The sequence below is a fragment of the Cebus imitator genome, unplaced genomic scaffold (assembly GCF_001604975.1).
Source record: "Cebus imitator isolate Cc_AM_T3 unplaced genomic scaffold, Cebus_imitator-1.0 Scaffold588, whole genome shotgun sequence".
Classification (NCBI taxonomy): Eukaryota; Metazoa; Chordata; class Mammalia; order Primates; family Cebidae; genus Cebus; species Cebus imitator.
The window spans coordinates 336,288-359,222 of NW_016107903.1; the positions used below are offsets into that span (position 1 = coordinate 336,288).

Here is a 22,935-nt window from a genome sequence, read left to right on the forward strand (position 1 = left end):
AAGAGGGAACACTCTGCCCCCTGACCCACCTCTGTCATCCTGTATTTGCTCCTCCCCAGGGTGGGGGGCAATCCGATTGGTCAGTACCTGGGCCATCCTGCAGTGGTAGGCAGAGCCATGAACTGAAAGGTAACGTGTGGCCACCACATGGTCTCTGCCCATCTGTTACTGGGTGACAAGACCAGCTGCCCTCGTCACCCAGATGGGCATGCTTTCTCTTGGTGCCAGCTCCTCATCCAACCTCATGGGGTCTCTGGATTCTTAGACTCAAGAGCAATAAAGATAGACACTAGAGTATTTGTGTCAATCCTCTGACCTCAACTGCATTCTCCACTACAGCTCTTAACAAAAGCTTTGCGCCCTCATCCTGATATTCATACATTCATAGACACATTGTTTCCCATCCCCTCAGTCAGAAACCAGGAAAGAAGGAAGGACGATAGAATCCTGGACCTCACACTCCCACACTGATTTATAGTTGTGCAGGATACACCCTACTGTATAGGTCAGAGGACTTGTTAGCATGACTCCCAGAGACAGCTGAGAAAATCACTGCTGTTCTGGTTTCTCACCTGAGTTTAAGAATGCTCTGACATTGGGCTGTACTCATCCTTAAGGTCTGAGGGTGGTGGCTGACAGTCTGCTTATGCCTGCATGGCCTGTGATCATATTTTTACATGATAGAGCTCTGATACTGGTGAGGTGTACCTGACTCAGATGAAGTGGTTTCAGGAACCTGTCTATGAAGTTATGAGTACAGTTACTCCAGCCATGGATAAAGAATGGATGGATTGATGGATGGATGGGTGGATGGGTCAATGGGTAGGTGGGTGAGAGGGTAGATGGATCACTGGATGGATCAATCTATAGACTTTGGCCTGAAGGGAGACACTGATGGCCCCGGAAGGTCGGATAAAACCCTCACTCATTCAGACATTATCACCTACAACTGTGGACTTCTTGGTAAAACTCAGGCCAGGAATCTGCCCCCTCTCTCTATCTTAGGAAATGTTGCTGGTCTCACTGTCACAAATACTGGCTGTGTTGACATTTTGGGGGCATCCTTCAGATAAGAATGATCCAGTGACATGCATGTTTTGTCTTTCTGACAACCTGTACTGACTACTGACCCCTGTCAATATGCAGGTTATTTATAACCCCTGTTCATGTGCCACCTCAGATCCTCTCTGCCCCACCCATCTCTAGGGCAAGGCCACTTGTTCCCTCCCAGCTGCCACTGCAACAACCAGTTCTGGTGGGCTGCAGCCAGTGTCTGCTTGCTGCAGCCTGCTAGGCACTCACAGTCGTGAAGGTCACAGTGGCAGGGTGGCTGGTACCCGCGCAGAGCTAACTTTTGGTTATGAGAAGCAGAAGCCAGTAGATGAATTCTGATCCCTTCCTACCCCTAGGGTTCCTGTGGTTTCTCAGCAGAAACCACAGGAACCCTAGGGGTAGAAAGGGATGATGCTTCCAGGTGAAGCATCATTTGCATGTGATACTAAGTGGTTGCTGCTAGCCCTCCTTCTCTGCTCTACCCCTCTTTCCTCTCATCCTGCTTCCCTGGCTGCACTCTTCAATCAAGAGGTGGCTCATAAGCTTCCACTTTCTGGGAAATCCAGGCTAAGACCTGGTTACTATTACTATTTTCACAATCTAACTGGAGTGAAATACAAGATTTTTGGACCTCATTAGAAAGTCAGCCTGTGTAACACCTGCCTCCTACACTAGACTGAGCCATTCATTTTGGTGTCCCTAGCGTGGAAAATAATGTTTGAATTCTTTAGCAAGCTCCATTCTTCCCTTATTCTTTTCAGTAAAATCAATCACATTAGGAGGGTGCTGTTCCTGGATACTTGAATATTCTGCTGCATGTGGTTTTTAACCTTGGTACCATCTTTTTCAAACTGATGGTTTTGAAACTACTATCCTTTTCAGAGTGGTTACTTTCCTAAATGTATAATTCAATGAGTTTAATAAGTGGATATAATCATAAAACCACCACCAAAATCAATTTACAGAATTATTTCCCTGGCCGGGTGTGGTGGTTCATGCCTATAATTCCAGCACTTTGGGAAGCCGAGGCAGGAGAATCACTTGAGATCAGGAGTTCGAGACCAGCCTGGCCAATATGGAGAAACCCTGTTTCCTCTAAAAATACAAAGATTAGCTGGTTGTGGTGGTGCATGCCTGTAATCCCAGCTACTCAGGAGGCTGAGGCAGGAAAATCATTTGAACCCAGGAGGCGGAGGTTGCAGTGAGCCGAGATTGCACCACTGCACTCCAGCCTGCGTGACAGACTGAGACTCCATCTAAAAAGAAAAAAAGGAATAATTTCCCCACCACAAAAAGTTGCATCATGCCCTTGGCAATCCATCTGCTCCCAAACCCAGACCCAGCTTTCTGCCACTGTGCTACTGCCTTTCCTGGAGGTCAAGCAAATAAAACTTCAAGTATTTCATCTTTTGTGCCTGGCTTCCTTTACTTACCCAATGCTTTAAAATTCAGCTACATGATTTCCTGTGTCAGTACTTTAATACTCACTAGGATTCCATTGTGTGGATGCAACAGGATGTTGATCCATCCTCTTCATTGGAGGGTTGGGTCATTTCTGCTTTCTGGTTATTTTACATAAAGCTGCATTAACATTGCTTGTCACCTCTGGACTGGACTGGAGCTGGACTCCCAGGCAGTCCTGGGCAGAGATGGGCCCTGGGAGCAGGACAGGCCAGGATCTGAAGACAACTGGCAACCACAGGACTAGAGCTCCAGCTTCTTTTTGAAAAGGTCTCTCTGGCTGCCACACAGGAATGATACCTTGTCCAGGGTGGTGTCAACATGAAAGGAGATGTATTTGGCGCTACAGCAATTCCAGTTGCTCTTCGGGCCCTCAGCCTCCAGGTTCACTCAGTGACCATGAGCGGAAATAGATAATTAAGATTAGTCATGGCCAAATGGGATGGCACATACCTGTAATCCCAGCACTTTGGGAGGCCAAGGCAAGAGGATTGCTTGAGCTCAGAAATTCAAGACCAGCCTGGCAACATGGCAAAATCCCCTCTCTACAAAAATTACAAAGATTAGCTGGGTATGATGGTACACTCCTAGCTACTTGGAAGGCTGAGGTGGGAGAATGGTTGGAGCCCAGGAGGTTGATGCTGCAGTGAGCTGTGATTGCATCACTGTACTCCAGCATGGGTGACAGAGTGAGACCATATCTCAAAGGAAAAAAAAGAAGATTAGTCATAACAGCACAAATGGAAAGGAGCAGACAAGGATCCATCCACTCAAAAGTCAGGGCCGATTGCTGTGATTACCTTGAGCCCTCAGGACACAGATTTGAGGATCAACCCAGAGGTCTTGAAATGGAGAGAAAATCAAGCTTAGTCTTGATGGACATCATCACAAATGTCACCTTAAAGCATTTATCACAGTTACTAGTTTGCATTTTTGTGATTTTTTTTTTTTTTAGAAATGCTTATTTCCTAGTAGAATATCATTCCACTTGTATCCTACAGTCAGTGACATCTAATTACTGGTTTCTAGATGTTCGAGACCAGTGTCCTGGGCAGGTCCTGGAGACAGCCTCTTCTCAACACTGCTGAGGAGTGTGGGACATCTTCTGTATAAACAAGAGACCTAATTCCTGCTGTTCCAGGAACTACAAGTGGAGGCTGTCACAACAACTACAGTCCCTCAGGCTGAGCTCTCGGTTCAACATGTAGTCCTGATATCTAGGCCACAAGATTTGGCCCACAGAACTCTGTACTGTTTCAAAGAAGCTCTTGGGCAACAATGCAAATGAGACCACACCTGAATTTTGACCTGTTCCCTACCATTCTGCTGTCCCCTGAAGCAAAGTCAGGACTTCCCAAAAAAGCTTTCCCTTGTCTATTAAACTATCACCAGTAAATGGCTGTGACAAAGCACCAACAGAAGCACATGCCTTGGGAGCCCGAGTGGCTCCTGCACTAGCTGCTTAAGGCCGGCAGTGCCTGATGCTGTTCTCAATCGATCCCATGCAATGAACAGAAACCCCAGGACTGAAGTGGCTTAAACTCTTTGTCACACAATCCAGGGCAGTGTAAGGCAGGCAAGTCCTGGAATAGAAGGGTTGGAAACTCGTTGGGTCTCATACAGACATCATGTGTGGGGCCAACAATATTATGAAAAAGGGCAACTATCTCTGGAAGCCCTGAGACCCCCATCTCAGGTGCTCTCAGGCAAGGCTGGATCATGTCCATACCTAATCTGTCAATGGGGAGGCAGTGAGGACCCCTAAAGGGCTTAAACAGGGTGGTTACTTTTTTAGCTTGTTATGTACAATTCAAAAAAGCAGATTCAGTAAAGGCTCTGCGGTAGGCTGAAAAGGGCCCTCCAAAAGACCCACGTCCTATTCCCTGAAACCTGTGAATGTTTCCTCATTTGGCAAAGCCAAATGTGATTGAAGTACAGGTCCTGATATGTGCAGATGATCCTGGATTATCTGGGTGGTCTCTGAATGCAATTACATGTATCCTTACAGGAAGGAGACAGAGGTAGACTTCATATACACAGAGGAGAGGGTGATATGAAGATAGAACACAGAGATTTGAAAATGTTGGCCTTGAAGATTTTGGTGATGTGATCACAAGCCACCAGAAGCCAGAAGAGGCAGGGAATAAATCCCCCATGGAGCCTCTGAAGGGAGCTTGGCCCTGCTGACACTTTGATTTCAGTGCAGTGTTACTGATTTCAGACATCTGGCCTCCAGAATTGTGAGAGAATACATTTGTATTGTTTTTAAGCCACCAAATTTGTGTAATTTGGTATAGTAGCCACAGGAAACCAGAACAGCTTCTTCTTAAAAAGGGCCTGGGTAATATACCAAAAAAATTAGCTAGGTATGGTGGTGTGCACCTGTAGTCCCAGCTACTTAGGAGGCTGAAGTGGGAGGATTGCTTGAGCCTAGGAGGTTGCAGCTGCAGTGAGCTATGATCATGCCACTGCACCCCAGTCTGGGCAACAGAATGAGATCCTGTCTCAAAAACAAAGAAAAAGGCCTTCTAAGGTCACCCAACTCAGCCCTTCATGGCTACAGTCTGCCTTTTTCAGCATTTCTCCTTCCTATATGCCTACTGCCAACTCAGACTCTGCTTTCTAATGATGCTCAGAAATCTGGTAGTTAACCAAAGTTAGACTGTAAGAACAGCAATTATAAATAAAACCCCATCTTGCAGGAGAGAACATTAAGATCTAGCTGACCCTTCATCCTGACCTCCCAGCCCTCACCCATGCTAAGCACTTTCCAAACAGCTCAGTGTGTCTCAAAATGTGGTCCAAGGACTGCCTGCATTGAATCACCTGAGGCACTTGTTAAAGATGTAAATGACTCCATCCCAGACTTGCCAAATAAAAAGTTTAGGGTTGAGGTGCAGAAATCTGCACATGTTAAAGATGTAAATGACTCCATCCCAGACTTGCCGAATAAAAAGTTTAGGGTTGAGGTGCAGAAATCGGCACATTTTTTTTTTTTTTGAGACAGAGTTTTGCTCAGGCTGGGTGAGGTACAGAAATCTGCACATTATTTATTTATTTTTTTTTGAGATGGAGTTTAGCACAGGCTGGAGTGCAGTGGCACGACCTCAGCTCACTGCAGCCGCCACCTCCCAGGTTCAAGTGACTCTTCTGCCTCAGCCTCCCAAGTAGCTGGGATTACAGGCACCTGCCACCACACTCAGCTAATTTTTTGTATTTTTAGTAGAGATGGGGTTTCACCATGTTGGCCAGTCTGGTCTCCAACTCCTGACCTCAGGTGATCCGCCTGCCTCAGCCTCCCAAAGTGCTGGGATTACAGGCATGAGCCACCGTGCCTGGCCTGAAATCTGCACTTTTGACAAGCATCCCAAGTGACTGTTAGCACACTGACTCTCAAGAATCTCCACTATAGAAGGAGTCAGAAGTGGCCCAATAGTACTTCTCCCTGTGGCTTGATGGCGAAGCCTCTGACCCTGGGCCAAGTGCTAAACTTCTCTGGGGAAAGCTACTGCCATGGCCCCTGGTACTGGGTGCTTGTGATGAATGCCAGGCAGAGCCCACACAGAAATCAAAAGAGTTTTGTCCCCTCATGCCTTTCATGCTGCAAACAGTTGCAAAGGCATTCCAGGAGTTGGGGACCACAAATTCTTTTGAGAACATGCATCATGATTAGGCAATTCATGTTAACTTTTTAATTAAAAAGACCATCACTAAACAGTAATAGTTTACAAATGCATGTACCTTTTGATCCCGCAACTCCACTTTTGGGAATTTATCCTAGAGATACATTTTATGCTTATACATTTGTACAAGATTATTCACTGAAGAACTGATTGTCATTGCAAAAGACTGGAAAGAATCCAAATGCTCATCACTGTGGAACTGGTGAAATAAATTATAGCACATTTATACAATGAAAGAAATGAAATGGCATATGAATTGATATGGAAATGTCTCCCAGACAGTTAAGGGAAAAAAGGTGAAGAACATGCATATAACATGCTAACTTTTGTGTATAAAAAGAGAATGTGAGACCCTACATTCCCGTTTACTTGTATATTCATAAAGAAATGCTGGATGTATGGATGCGAACAGTGGCTACCTCTGGGCCAGGGTAAACAGGAACTGAGCAGGTGGGGAATAAGATTGGAGGGGGACTTTTCACTCTATATATGATTATAACGTTTGGATTTGGAAACACGTGAATGTATTATTTATTCAAGAAATAATACATTTTTCATATTATTGTATTATCCCTGAATAAATAATACAATAAAATACAAAACATACATTCATTGTGGCCCTCTGCACAAGCAATCTGGTTGTGGTTCAGTTCCAGTTCCCCATACCCAGGAGTATTGGTGTCCTCTGCTAGGCTTGGTACCTGTGTAGAGCTCTTCAGACTTGGTGTTGCAGAGGCCAGCACCATTCCTGATGTCATCCCAGGTGAAATGTGGTCCTCTGAGCAGAATGCAGATTTCCTTTTTTGTCTTTTTCCTTCTTCCTTATGTTCTAAGAAAATGTAGATTTCCATTGTCCAAAGTGACAGCGAGAGGATGGGTCTTTAGTTTCTCATGGAGGAGAAGCAGCCCCACGAAGGTTCTGGGATTGGGTCCACTGTGCATGGGACAGCTCCCTGTACTGCATCTAGTAATGAGGCATCAGCTGCTCCTGACTCATGAGGAAGGAGTGATGGTAGCGATCCCGAGTGGCAAAGTCTGCGTTCTCCTGGGTGAGCTGAGTCATCTCCATGTCAACCTTAGCCAGGGATGGTGCCAAGATGATCTGCTCCCGAGGGGACTGCAAGCTCCTGCCGTGAGAGACACACAGAGGATGGTGAGAAGGACAGAAAAGAGACTGAACATGAAGGTGAGCCTATCAGGCATAGAGAAATTATTTGCAGACACACATGTATTTAAATGTTTAAAACATAATTGTTGAAAGGTATATGTACAAGAATATATATGAACTCAAGGCATGAGAAATACAAAGTATCACATACAATAAAGACAGAGAGAGTGTGATATTTACCCTAGGTAGAAAAGTATGAAGCTGTACCTACCTGATAGGAAATAACTGATAAAGAGAGGTGCTGCTTTCCAAATGGTGTCATGTTGGGGCTCTGTAGCTTCTCTTTGTTCTTGTCAAATGAAAAATAATGGAATGGAGAGGCTGGAAAATTGAGAAGAGTGGAAAGAGAAACCTTCTCGTAGATTTATTGAAAAGAAAATTGAATAAAGATGAATGATTTCAAGAGCTAAGGCTCACACAGCAAGCAACGAAGAGGGACAGCAAAGGCTTTTGACACCAAGGTGGCCTCAAATGAAGAGCAAGTCCCATATAGATCCCACTGTCACTGGAGTCTCTGCATACAGTTTGGGGTGGGATAAACTGGGAAAGAAAAATGTTAGGGATGCGTGGGGAAAGTGCTAAGAGGAAGAAAGGAGTGAGGAAAGCTCAGGCTGGCTATCCAGGCAGCTGCAGAAGGCAGATCCAGTCACAGCTCTGTCGCTAATCAACTTGGTGGCCTCCGGAAGCCTCTTTACCTCCTTGTGTCTCTATTTTCTCATCTTCCCGGGTCTCTTCCAGTTCCTACAGTCTGTGTTAGCTCCTTAAGTCATACCTTAGGCATGGATTTCCTCTGAAAATTCTTATTCTAAAAGAATCATCTACTTTATGAGTAGCAAGGTGCAATTATTTGAATATGGACTATATTTGAGAGTTGTGAAAAGGCAGAAATCTAATATTATAGATCTGTGGAACTTAAACAGAACGTTTCAACGGACTCTGGCCAAACGTCCTGCTATAGAAGTTTAGATCACATGACTATGGCATTACAGCCACTTGTTGAGAATATGTATAAATTATATAGGTCTCTGAGGTTCTTGAGAACTTAATTAACTTCTATAAAGGCTGAATCTCCAAAAAGGTTAGGAGGTGACACAAATGCCATACCAGTCAACATGTAAGTGTTTTTGCTAATGTTTTATTTTGATTTTTTTAGGTGAAACCATTACATTCTTCTGAGTCTGTAGAAATAATATACTTCACTCTCTAGTCTAGATTGGCTTACACATCCTCATTTGGACAGTGGCTAGTGCTTCAATAAAGAACACCTTCTCAATGACAGGTTCAACTTCACATAGTTCATGGGAATTGTAGGCATAACACAGCAAGTAACCTAGCCAAATTCTTCTGCCAAAACACACTCTACATTCTTCTTTTTTGGTTTTGAAGAGCATTTGGGGGTTATAGTTTGGGATTGGGAAGGGAACTCAAAATTACAAAGTAGAAACACAGCTACCAATCTCTATTTTTATTTTATTTTTTGAGACAGAGTCTCGCTCTGTCACCGAAGCTGGAGTACAGTGGTTGATTTCAGCTCACTGCAACCTCTGCCTCCCAGGTTCAAGCAATTCTCAAACCTCAGCCTTCCAAGTAGCTGGGACTACAGGTGGGCACCACCACACCCGACTAATTTTGTATTTTTAGTAGAGATGGTGTTTTGCCACATTGCTGAGGCTGGTCTTGAACTCTTGGCCTAAGTGATCAGCTTGCCTCAGCCTCCCTAACTGCTGGGATTACAGGTATGAACCAATGCATCTGGCCAATCTCTATTATTGTTTTTTTGTTTGCTTGTTTTGAGACAGGGCCTTATTCTACTGCTCAGGCTGGAGTGCAGTGGCATAATCTCAGCTCACTGCAATCTCCACCTCCCGGGCTCAAGTGATTCTCCTGCCTCAGCCTCCACAGTAGCTGGGACTATAGGCACCTGTCACCATGCTAGGCTAATTTTTGTATTTTAATAGAAATGGGGTTTTGCTATATTGGCCAGGATGGTCTCAAACTCCTGACCTCAGGTGATCCATCCACCTCAGCTTCTCAAAGTACTGGGATTACAGGCATGAGCCACTGTGCCTGGCCTTTCTTGGTTCTTTCAATCTCCTGAATAACCATTCCATGTATCACCCAGCAGCCATGGTGAGGCCAAGAAGTTTGATGTTGACTTAACTGAGGCCTCTGCCACCCACCTCATAGCCCACAGGTCCTGGTGTTTGTGTTATGAATGGTGTGGACTGATTCTACTCCAATAAAAGTACTGTCCTTTTCTAAGAATAATCTCCCCCTAGTACATTCTTCTTTCTACATAGCACTGCTGTGACCTCCAAGCTGAAATCCCAGGAATTCAGAGTGCGACATAAGAAGTGGTGACCTCCTATGGCATTGTTAGGCTTTAAAACCAGAAATGACTAAAAATATTCTTGTAAATCAGGCAAAGCAAAATAGTCTCACCCACACACCACTTGCAGCTCCAGAATCTGTAGGCAGCTTTTACACAGAATCTATTTCCATTTAAATTCTACTCTTTCTCAGGACTGGGTTGTAGGGGAGAAGAGATCAGTGTAGATGTGTTATGACCTGGGTCACCCAACCTTGTGCGTCAGACAGGACAAGAAGCAGAGAGATCACTCACCCTCCCTGCAGCTCCACATGGGACATTGAGCCCAGCTGGCCCAAGCAATGACAGGGTGCTCCCCATGCACCCCAGCCTCCAGCCCTGGGCCCTAATCCTGTTGGTTTCTACAGCCCTTGCTGCTGATTCTTGTCATTCCAAGCTCCAGCATGAAGGCTTTATTTCTTGTGCCATCTTAAATAGATTGTCAGTGTTTGTGAAGAGTCGTCTTAAAAAGGATTCTTGGAATGGAGAGTTAGTGTTTAATGGGTATGGTGATGGTAGCACAGCAATGTGAATGTCCTTAATGCCACTGAACTGCACACTGCACATAAACACGGTTAAACAGTACATCTCATGTTACACGTATTTTACCTTTTTTTTTTTTTTTTTGAGACAGTGTTATTTTGCCGACTAGCTGGAGTGCAGTGGCACGATCTTGGCTTACTGCAACCTCCACCTCCCGGATTCAAACAATTCTTCTGCCTCAGCCTCCCTAGAAGCTGGGATTATAGGCATGCCACCATGCCCAGCTAATTTTGTATTTTTAGTAGAGACAGGGTTTCACCATGTTGGCCAGGCTGGTCTTTAATTCCTGACATCAGGTGATCTTCCTGCCTCCCAAAGTGCTGGGATTACAGGCATGAGCCACTGCACCCAGCCCTATTTTTCCATTATTTTTTAAATGAGTGGGGGAAAAGCATTATGAAGTTACCTCTGGGCTCAATGGGAAAGGATCCCATGATCTGCTAGCAATGTTTGGACATGGAGGGTGGAAACATTAGCAAGTAAAACCTAGACATCTAAAATTTCAAAAACAAACCAACAAAATGTAACCAAATGAACATTTGGTCGGGCTCTGCCTGGATTTTCCTAGCCTGCAGCTCTAGCTCCTCACTGATATTGAAAGGGGACAGAAGGGTGGGTATAATGCCCCAGAATCCCAAGCCTTAAAAGATAAGAAGCATTGGTACTGCAGGAGTGGAGGAGGAGGAGTGAGATTAGGACATGTATGTAATATACCTTCTCTATGAGGCTTCTATTTCTCAGGAGGGTTTTTTTCCTTTTTCCTGTATAACTGACCATGGAGGTTCCACAGAAATCCTTCAGGATCTCCACTTTCTTTCTATACTTGGCCTCTGCACTGTCTCCAACCCAGGAATGTCAACTACTTCTGATTCAGATGGAAAAATGTGCATCTTGGCGTGACATTTCCCTTGGGCTTTAATCTTGTGTGTGATTATGCATTGATGCTAATGTGTCTTGGACTGTAAACTGACTGAGAGGAGTGTAGTGACTTACCACCCCAGCAACCAGATTCTAAATAAAGCCTCTGTTCTTGATGACTGAGGATAAGAAGGAAAGAGGACATGAGCCTAAGGGAAGCTTCTGATGAGCTGAATCTGGGGGCTGAGTGTGGTGGAGTATAGATGGGAGCAACATCTGAGTCTCCCAGAGGTTCCCATGCCACAATCCAGGCCCAAGCCCAGCCAGGAATGAGACACCCTGGGCATCTCCCAGGACTCTGGACACTCATCCATTCTGGTACAGACCTGCAGGAGGGGATCAAGAGAGACCTCATCCACTGGAAAAAGCTGAAATTGGAGGCTGATCCTGCAAAGAAGACATATACATAACCATTTTTGAAGGTTCTATATATGCATCTAGAAGCTCAGTTTTAATAGGGTGAATGCATACCCCAGTACATACACATGCACAGGATTCACACTTACGTTTGCCTTTTTCAGTCTAACCAAACAATATGTACTGTAATCCTCCATGACAGCAGCCTACTAAGGACTTTTACTCATGTGAGTCTTTCAAAAATGCATTTCTAAACTCCAAAATCACTCCCAAAAAACTGGACAAAGTGCTATAAAGAAAAATGCAGAGTTGCTAACTTTAGTCTTAGGAATTAAAAATTTTTGATAATTTTTTTAAGACTCATACTCATAAGTGTTGAATACACCTATAAAAATTTTCTACTAGACCATACAGTTGTTGAGAATAGAGAACATGTCTTTTTCATCCCTATAATCCTCACAGTACCTCACAGGATCTGGCACTTAGGAATTTTTTTAACAGATGTTAAGTGAATCAAATAGTTCCATATGTAGAAATGTTAGAGCTGAGGTTTGAAGTGACATTGTTGTTGATTCTAGCCAAATAATCCTGACATCAAACACATTATTTGAATAGGGTTTATCAATTAAAAAAAATCCATCCCTCTTTTGGTGTAGGTTTAAAAAAATTCACATAGTAAATTATATATAACTTTAGAGAAACAAATCAAATGTGATTTTAGAAAATGCTTTTCTAGGCTGGGTGTGGTGGTTCATGTCTGTAATCCTAGCACTTTGGGAGGCCAGTGCAGGCAGATCACAAGGTCAGGAGATAGAGAACATCCTGGCCAACATGGTGAAACCCTATCTCTGCTAAAAATACAAAAATTGCCAGGCGTGGTGGCATACACCTGTAGTCCCAGATACTTGGGAGGCTGAGGCAGGAGAATTGCTTGAACCCAGGAGGCGGAGGCTGCAGTGAGCTGAGATCACACCACTGCACTCCAGCCTGGATGACAGAGTGAGACTGTCTCAAAAAAAAGAAAATGCTTTGTTAAATTATATAGACATATGATTAAAAATTGATTAATTAGATAATGTTCAATATATGATCAGGAAAATGGCATTATTTTAAGAGGTTTCTGTTAGAATCTCCACAACTATCAACAGCATGCAGCTGATAACCAGTTTCCTCAACACCATTTAGGTCTTTATTGCTAAAGAGAAGGTAAATTTTAGATTTGCATTAATATCTGCAATTGCAAAGAGAAGGTTTCTAATGTATTTTGAGATTGTCAGAAGGAAGAACATAAACAAATATTTTATTAACTGACCCTACTTAAGTGTGATCATTTAAATTCTAAATAATTTAAATTTGATGTACATTGGCCTGAAATTTGATTTCATGTTTTCTTATGAATAGATTTCTAGAAAATATTTAAATATTTAGATTTAAATTTCTTAGGAAACTTTTTAAGAAACCAGAAGCAATCACTGAAGTAATCACTGTTAATTAAAATATATTCTATATTAATATAATTAAAATACAAAATATATTCTATCCATGAAGTCAACTAACATAAGAACCTCCTCTTAACATTACTGTTTTTTCTAAATTACTTTTTTAAATATACAAATGACTTAAAATGTTTGAAATGCATCATTCGGAAGAACTTTTTTTTTTTTTTTAATTTGCCTAGATAGTTATGGGCCATCTGATTTAGTTAGTAGTGGTAACAAATTGCTTTATTTTAAATTGGGGCATCATAAAATTTTGCTGAAAAGGGTTCTCTTAACATATTTTTAAATAGCTTTATTATTGAGGAATAATTGATATGTAATAAACTGTATGTTGACTATATTTTCTTGTTTTCTATATTCTGGATGCTCTTAAATTTTGGCCCTTCATCCTGGAGGGTCTAGCTAATTCCTAGATACTGAATAGCAAACAATTCCCCTGTAAGTGGGCTTTTGATATACAAACCAACCAATCCAGGGCCCACCCTTAATTTAGTTCTTTATCAAATCTCACACACCAAGCCAGTACTCCCCCTGTCCTAAATCACACCAAGACCAGACAACTATAGATCATCCCTATATCCCAGAGCCTGCTGAAATCACTCGAATTATTCAGTCCTAACCTCATTTAGTGTACCTACCCTGCCTTGCTCATTCCTTTCCACAAAAAAACCCAAAAAGGCTCTAGGCCATGGTCTCCCCTCTTCCTCTTCTGCCCCATGACTAACCCTGGTCCATTCCCATACGGCCCTGCATGGCATGCCAAACCTCCTGTTTCTAATGACCTTCCTCCTTCACGATAGTCGTTTCCATGTCTGTGTATGTTTTACCACACCCGATTAAAACAAATCCTGGGTACATATGCAGAAGAAACTGCATGTAAAGACAAACTGCATGTAAAGAACATAACTTACAATGATTCTTTATGACTGGTTTATCAGGACATACTCCCACCATTAAGTCAAGGAGTATCTGTACTTAAAGTATACTATTTGGTCTGCATATGTACTATACACACATCTAACCATATATACACTGTGAAATCATCACACAAGCAAGATAATGAACATGTCTAGCACCTCCCAAAGTTTCCTCAAGCCACTTCATTATATCTCTCTCCCATGTACCCTTACTTCACTCCCACCCAAAAGTATCCACTGATCTGCTATCATTATAAATTAAACCCGGCCTTACTAGCATTTTTTGAAGATCAGAAGTCCTTAATTTTGATAAAGTCCAATTTATAAATTTTTTCATGCTTTTGTTGTATTTAAGAAATCTTTGCTAACTCACAGTCACAAAGGTTTTCTCTTACGTTTTCTTCTAGAAATGGTATAGGTTTCGGCTTCACATTTAGTTCTAATATCCATTTTGAGTTATATATTTATATGGTATGATATATGGGTGGAAATCTACTTTCTGCTTTTGGCTTTGTGGTTGTTTCAGTGCCATTTGTTGAAAGACTATTTTTTCCTTCCACTGAATTATCTTTGAAACTTTTTCAAAAAGCAGTTGGCCATATGTGTGTGGGTCAGTTTCCAAATCCTCTACTCTGTCCATTGATTCACTTGTCTAGCTTTTCCATACCCACACTGTCTTGATGACTTTAGCTTTAAAATCAGTCTTGAAATCAGGAAGTTCAAGTCTTACAACTTTATTCTTGTTTTACAAAATTAGTTGGGCTATTAGGTCCTTTGCATTTCCATATAAATATTTTAGAATCTGATTGGCAGTTTCTATAAAAAGGCAGCTGAGATTTTGACTGGGATTATATTAAATCTATAAAAAAAATTGTGGATAATTGGAAATTTAAGAATATTAAGTCTTCCAATTCATGAACATAGTATATCTCTTCATTTATTTCTTTAATTTACTCTTTAATTTTTTTCAGAAATGCTTTCTCATCTGTAAACATAGTGAATTACATTGATTAACTTCAAATGCTAAATGAACCTTGCATTCCTGTAATAAACCCACTTGACCATTGTATATTATTCTTTTTACATATTATTGCAATTAATTTGTTAAAATTTTTAAAGAATTTTTGCATCTATATTCATGAGGTACGTTACTGTATAGTTTTCCAAAGAGTTTGTATAGAGTTAGTATTTTTTCTTCCTTAAAGATTTGGTTGAATTTATCAGTAAAGCTATCTGGACCTAGGCTTTTCTCTCTGGGAAGGTTTTCAATGACCAGTTTAATTTATTTAATAGATGAGCTGAATAGCCCTGTATCTATTTCTTCTTGAGTGAGCTTTGGTAGTTTGTATTTTTCAAGAAATTTGTCCAATTCATCTAAGTTTTCAATTGATCAAGAGAAACCTGTTTACATTATTCCTTTATTTCACTTTTAATATCTTTAAGATTTTTAATGATGTCATCTCACTCATTTCTGGTTTTGGTAATTTGTGCTTCTTCTTTTATTCTGGTCAGTCTGGCTACAGGTTTATCAATTTTACTGATCTCACATAATCAGTTTTTTGCTTCATTTGTATTTTCCAACTTTTTTTCTGTTTTACATTTTATTAACTTCTACACTGATCTACTCTGATTTATTATTTCCTTTTTTTTTTTCCTTCTTACTTTGGGTTTAATTTGCTCTTCTTTTTCTAGTTTCTTAAGTTGGATGTTGGGATCATTGATTTGTGAATGCTCTTCTTTTCTAATGTAAGCATTTGATGCTATACATTTCCCTTGGCTATATCCCACAGTTTTGCTGTGTTGCATTTTCACTTTGATTCAGTTCAAAATACTTGTAATTTCACTCTGCTTTATTCTTTGAATCATGGATTATTTCTTTTCTGAATTTTAATTAGGGTTAGGTAATATTCTTTAGTTTCTAAATATTTGGGGATTTTTTTTTTTACATTTTTTATTTAGGAGACAGAGTCTTGTTATTTTGCCAAGGCTAGCCTCACACTCCTGGTCTCAGGCAATTCTCCTGCCTTAGCCTCCCAAGTAGCTGGGACAATAGGTGTGTGCCAACTGTGCCTGGCATATTCAAGGATTTTCCGATATCTTTCTATTATTTATTTCTAATTACTCCCGATTTGGTCAGAGAACATACTCAGTTCTTGAATTGACTTTGAATACTTTTAAACTTATTGAAATATTTTTTATGTCCTAGAATATAGTCTCTACTGGTAAATGTTTCATGTATAATTGAAAAGAATGTATATTCTGCTGTTACTGGGTAGAATGTTCTGCCAATTAGTCCAGGTTTGTTGATAGAATTATTCAAATCTTCTATAGCCTTACTGATTGTATACTTATTTGTTTTACCAATTATTAGGAAAGAGGTATTGAAATCTCTGACGATGGTTGTCAACTTTTTCTTGTAGTTCTATCAGGGTTTGTTTTGCTTATTTCAAAGTTGTGTTTTTCAGTGCATAAATGTTAAGGTTTATTATGCCTTCCTTATGAGTTTTTCCCTTCAGCTTTATGAAATGATCCTCTTTATCCCTGTAATATTCTTTTCTACAAACTCTACTTTGCCTAATGTTAATATAGCTACTCTGGCTTTGTTTTTCACTAGTGTTAGCCTGATGTATCTTTTTCCATCCTTTTACTTTTAACATGGTTGTGTCTTTGTATTTAAAGGAGGATTCTTGCAGGCAGCATATAGTTGTGTCATGCTTTTTCATTCAATCTGACAATCTTTGGCATTCAATTAGGGTGTTTAGGCCATCCATATTTAGTATGATTATTGATATGGCTTGGATTACACATACATAAACCATCTTGTTATTTGTTTTTTGCTTGCGTCATTTGTCGTATATTATCTTTTTCTTCCTTTTCTGCCTTATTTTGATTGAGTACTTTTTATCTCCTTTATTGGCTTAACTGTAACTGTGTTATCTTAGGTTGCTTTAGGGTTTATAGTATACATTTTAAGCTTACCACAATGTATCTTCAAGTGATGTTATAGTATTTAACAAAGCATAAGAAACTCACAATAGTATAGTTTCATTTCATTCTTCCTAGCTCTTGTACTATTATTATCCACTTTACTTCTACATGTCTTATAAACCTCACACTGTTATTATTTTTCATTTATAATAATTCATGTGCTTATCACAGTTCTCCTAGACTATAAGCTACTTGAAAATGGGATTCATGTCTGAATCAGTGTTGGCATTCAATTGGTATTCAAAACATTTTTTTCTCCCAATGAATTGCGAAGGGAATGAGGGAACCAGTGGCAAAATGGCTCTGCTGCTTACCAAGGTGAAGCCCTGGACTGGCCCGGCCAATGTAGAAATACACAATGGCAGCAACACCCATGTTAACCAGGGTATACACCCACTGTATCACAAACATGATGAGAAGGGACCCAACAGCCTGTGAAAACAGAGTAGAAAGAGCAAATCACCTAATGGCTTTCTACATGGTAAGCAAGCCACAAGGCTAAGGTCTTCAGCACCAACAGCCCCTCTCATCAACTTCTGATCGCTGTAAAAGTCTGAATAATTGAAGTTTATGAATAATTAAAAACCTCTATTAAGCAGATATTTGGGCAGACACCCTCTGAAAGTAACTCTTTAATCAGAACTATTAATAAATAGATATTCCATCTTATCTCTTTGTCCCATTTCTCCTTATAAGAAACAAATTAAAATGCAAGTATGGTAATTTAGTGTACTAGAAATTTAGTAACCCAGAAGTTATCATAGACAATTATTTAAAAAGGAAATCATTGATTAAAATAAGTGGTTCATTAAATGTAATCTTGCCATATGTACTCTCATCTAAATTCTAATACAATAGGCAATTAAATCACATTACTTCTAATTAAGCCCTCCATCTTTCCTCCCCCTCAGCCCAAGATCACATATGTGTCCACCTGAACTTTGTCCCAAGAACAATTGAGATCAAGATGAAGTTACTCACGCCCAACAAGGAGACCCAGGGGTTGCACATGTTGCTATAGAAAGAAGTTGGTCTTCTCCAGACATCTTGTTCTTGGAGCCTGGACTTCAGGAAGAAATCTAAAAAATAGCCAAAGATTTGGCTGCCAAATTGCTACCAAACCCTCTACTATTTTTAGGAGCAAATACCTATTAGCTCTTCTTCCCCAATTTTGTAACTTGGCCTAAAAGACAATTCCCAGGGCTTGCTCTTGGAGAAGGAAGAAGTGTTTATGGCCTCTCATCAGCCAAGGATCTGAGAAAGAAAGGTAAGAGAGAGAGAGAAAGGTCCTCTGACACTCAAGGCATGTCCGTCCAGATAGGTCATCTGGGAGAACTGGAAACTCAGCTCTCCCCTCTTTTTCATACGTAAGGAGTTAGAGTGGGAGAACTAGACACCTGGTATTCTTGGCTCCCAGGTGTGGCCACTAGGATTGCTGGGACAGGTTGGCTTTTGTCTAATAAGAGATGGTCTTTGCTACCTTCTGATTCTGAAAGTTAGCGTTAGACCAATTTCAGGTATCAACCAGAAATTGATGAAGGAGAGAGATGGAGGGAGAATAGTTCCTCTGATTCCTTTTCCTGGGAATCGAGGTGGCTGAGGGGGAAGGGGCCCAGCGATAAACAAATGCATGGTTCTGCCTCATCCTCCGTGGATTTCAGGCACAACAGTGCTTCTCAGAGCCATGCCATGTTCTATTCAGCTCTGGATTCTCAATTTACAGCTGGTTCCAGAAGCACTCAATTAAAAAAAATAATTTTTTTAATATCATAGTAGTAAACTTCGGGCTTTTAGTGTAAACATCACTCAAATAGTGTACACTGTATCCATTAGGCAATTTCTCAGCCCTCAATCTGCCTCTTACCATCCCACTCTCCTACCTTTCCATGTCTCCAGTATCTATCACTCCACCCTCTGGGTCCATAGGTACACATTATTTAGCTTCTGCTTATAAGTGAAAGCATGCTGCATTTGACTTTCTATTTCTGCAAAAATGCTCAATGTAGCTATGAAAATGAATCTAGATTGTGTAACAATATGGTCTAATCACCATGAACACCACAATACTGTTTCAAACAAATGATATGTTGGATTAACTTTGCAGTATGTTTATACTTCATTTCAACACTAAAACTTCAGGTGTTTTCAACCTTCATAGTTCGTTGCTTAGGAAATATAGTAGATCACTCCCTAAGTAGCCCTTCTCTAATCTCCAATACAAAATTTCTGCTTCAGCCAAACTGCCTTAACTGTGCCATCTCCTCTGCCCAGCCCTTCCTTCTTCACCATGGTCCAGATCCTGTCTCATATACCAGTGTTCCTCCCACTTCAACCACCCCTGATGTGTTGATTCCTGGAATCTATCTGGGATCATGTCTCATGGATCCCCTAGCTTATGCATCCCTCAGGTCTTGGCTCAGTTATCACTTTCTCAGAGAAATCAGCCCCCACAGTAAAATCTAAATATATTTCCTCATACTATTAATATTTCCTTATGACTCATTTCCTTCCCAGCACTTATCATCATTTGTAGTTGTATACTTATTTACACGTTTCTATGACCACTGGATTATATGCTTCATGAGGGCAGGTTCACATCCATCATGAGCCTAGGGCTTGGCACGTAGCAGAACTCACTAAGTATCCTAGTCCAAGCCTTCCATCCTCTCTGGTCACTGTGGCTTTATGACCTAGCCCCTTTGAAGCACATGCCATCAGACTATTTCACACCCTACCCTTTATCGTTGCAGTCTTTCGCCAACTTGTCATTCTTCTCTTGCTTGTTAAATATTTCAGCCCCTGGCTTACCATCTTTTTCTCTATTAGCATCCATTGTCATCCTTGGTGGCTCCTACAAAAACAACTCATCCAAAGCCCTGCTTTCTCGATTCCTTGAAATCCTAATTCTAATAATCTTTTCTTTCACTCATCCCAACCATCAACTCCCTTAGCTGCACTTGAGGTGTGCCATTACCAGGAACCTTATACTTCCTAAATCCTGACTTTAAGCAACCTACTCTCAGCCCATAACCTTCTTTAAAAACAATGTTAAGCTCATTTGCTCTGCCATTCCTCATTCCAACCATTCATAGTCTACAGAGGGACCTTTAGATACTTTGCCTTGGTATGTTGTTTATTTCCGTCACCTACCTCCCACTTTCCCTGCCCTCTGATCTAGCTTGGGTTCCACTATCCAAGACTATCAGCATTCCCCTGCATACACATTTGCTCCCATGCTTCAGCATTACTCAGCAGCCTCATTCTTAGCCAACTCATTCTCCTACTCTCTGACAGAACAAATTTATAAGCTCTCTTCTCCAAAGAGAACTTTTCATATTCTCTTATCACCAATTCATTTGCCAAATCACTTGCATCTGTACCCTCTATTCTGCCTGCCTTCCTTTCATGGTGGATGAACAGCTTCTGATCCTACGTAAGGCCCATCCCTCCACTTGTGCCTGGATCCCATCCCTTTTGGCCTGTTCAAGGACTTTGTTTTTGTATCAACAATTTTTCTGTCCCCTACTAAATCATTCCCATCAAATACAGGTACACTGTCACCTCTCTCACCTAAACAAATGTCTACAGGTCACCCCTAGTTATTGCCCTATTTTTGTGTCTCCCTTATAGCAAACAGCCTCAAAAGAATTTTCTATGCAGTCTCTATATCTCATTATTTCCTTAACCCACTCTTAAGATTCTATCCACCTTTCCACTAAAACTACTCTTACCAAAGTTGCCAATGATTTGAATCTTTTCAAATTCTGTGGTCAACTCCTAGTCCTCATCCCATTTGATCTTTCAGGCATCATCTGATACATGGGATTACTTCCTCCTTCTTGAAACACTTTCTCCTCTAAGATGCCTCACTCTCTTGATTTTTCTCACTGTTCACTCTCTCAGTCTTCTTTGCTGGCTTGCCTCCTCCTTCCAGACTGAAAATATTGGAGTATCCCAACATTCCGTCTTCAGCACCCCTTTATTCCATGTATACCCACTCCTAAGAGATTTCTTCTAGTCCCATGGCTTTACATGCTACTGATAATACTGATGACTCCAAGTTTACATCATCCTTGACCTCTCCCTTGAACTTAAGTTTTGAATAGCTCATTGTCTTCTCAATATCACCCATTAGCTGGCTAATAAGCACCTTACACTTAACATGACTAACACAGAAACCTATGTATTCTATGAAATCTATGCTTCATGCAATTCGGTTCTCCATTAAAATATCATCTTCCCAGTGATATCTTTTCTGATAAACCTATCTGAAACAGTGCTTCTTCTTCCCCACTCTTGTCTCTCTTTATCTCATTACTCCACTTTATTTTTCTTCATTATACTTATCACTTATTGACATCACAGTGAGCATTTGCTCATATGTCTTCCCCTACTAGAATGGAAGTGCTCTACAACAGCAAAAACCTCTGTGTCTAATCAGCATGTTCCCCCAGCACTTAGGACAATGTCTGGAATATACGAGGTGTGCCATACCTGTGGGTGAATGAATAAATCATTCTACACCTTGAGAAAACTTCATCCCCTCCACATCTATTTGCATTCATCATGTGCCTCCAAGTATTATGCTTATCTTTTTATACATCTATACCTTCAGGGATAAGGACCCTCTTTTATATTCTAAATGCCAAATCTAGGCATTTAGAAGTTCGTGTATAGAAAGCACTTAGTGCAAGTCTCCTTATTACGGATTAAAATAAAGTCTGCAAGATTGATCTGAATGGATGGCTCTATTACTTTAAAAAAATAATTGTTATGATTGACATTAATTAAATTGTTAAAATGATACAATTTAATTAATGACAATCATAACAGAATTATTTTTAAAATTGTATAATTTTACCAATTTAATTAATGGCAACATAGGCTTAGTAAAATGCAGTTGCCCCCTTGGTTATTAAGAAGAAACACTAGGCCAGGCGTGGTAGCTCACGTCTATAATCCCAGCACTTTGGGAGGCCAAGGCAGGCAGATCACGAGGTCAGGAGTTTGAGACCAACCTGGCTAACATGGGGAAACCTTGTCTCTACTAAAGAAAATACAAAAAATTAGCCAGGCATGGTGGCAGTGCCTGTAATCCTAGCTATTCAGGAGGTTGAGGCAGGAGAATCACTTGAACCTGGGAGGAGGAGGTTGCAGTGGGCCAAGATCGTGCCACTGCACTCCAGCCTGGGAGACAGAGCGAGACATTGTCTCAAAAACAAACAAACAAAAAACTCACCCTTTACAACACTTGAAGTTATACAACCTCAATTTTACCGAACCTAAAGGGAACTCCGTATACACGTGTGTGCGCTCTGAGGAACTTGGGCAGAAGTAGTAGGAAGGGCTGTCCTCTAGGCAGGCACAATGCTGCTTTATATATCAGCAATGTAAGAGAGAATTTATGCAAAGATGCTCAATGACTCTTTGAATAGGTGCTATAAAATAAACAACTATTCATAATTCTGAATAGCTAGGGTTTCAAAACTCTTCCAAAGTGACTAAAGGAATTTTTTTTTCTTGTCTCAGATTTTGCTAGAAAAAGCAAGCTGTTGTCATGGGGGCAGGGGACAGCTTCTCATGCTAGAAATATTAGGAAGAAAAAACTAGGAAGGCAATTTTACTTTATCAAGCCTCTACTCATAAAACAAACTAATAAGCATGCATCATGCATGTTAAAAATACCAACATAACAAATATAATGCAAAATATTAAACTGACTTTAAAAATCTAGTGATACATCTAAGTTCTATGTTCACAGCAGATATAAATACTTTAAGCATAAAGGGGATAACCCCAATTATGTTAATTTTTAAATAATAAATTTAAGTAATTTTATAGAAATTACTTAAATATTAAACCACTTGTGAAAATTCATTTCTTTTTCAGAAAAAACATGTAGTTCTAATTAGCATGTATAAACTGCTAATGTGTATTGCCATAGTCTATACAGAATCATGTGTAAAGTCCATGTGGTTGT

General features: G+C 40.6%; 1 protein-coding gene across 1 annotated transcript in view; it reads right to left on the reverse strand.

Annotated features, from left to right (window-relative positions):
* Nucleotides 1-6,191: 6,191 nt before the first annotated feature.
* Nucleotides 6,192-22,935, reverse strand: part of SLC12A8 (solute carrier family 12 member 8) — a 140,377-nt gene continuing 123,633 nt past the window's right edge. The window contains exons 12-15 of the mRNA XM_037734212.1: nt 17,937-18,036; nt 17,270-17,387; nt 11,521-11,581; nt 6,192-7,324 (exon numbers count right to left, since the gene is read on the reverse strand). Of these exons, the coding sequence (XP_037590140.1) occupies nt 7,162-7,324; nt 11,521-11,581; nt 17,270-17,387; nt 17,937-18,036 (442 nt within the window). The 3' untranslated portion in view covers nt 6,192-7,161. The remainder of the gene's footprint in view (nt 7,325-11,520; nt 11,582-17,269; nt 17,388-17,936; nt 18,037-22,935) is intronic.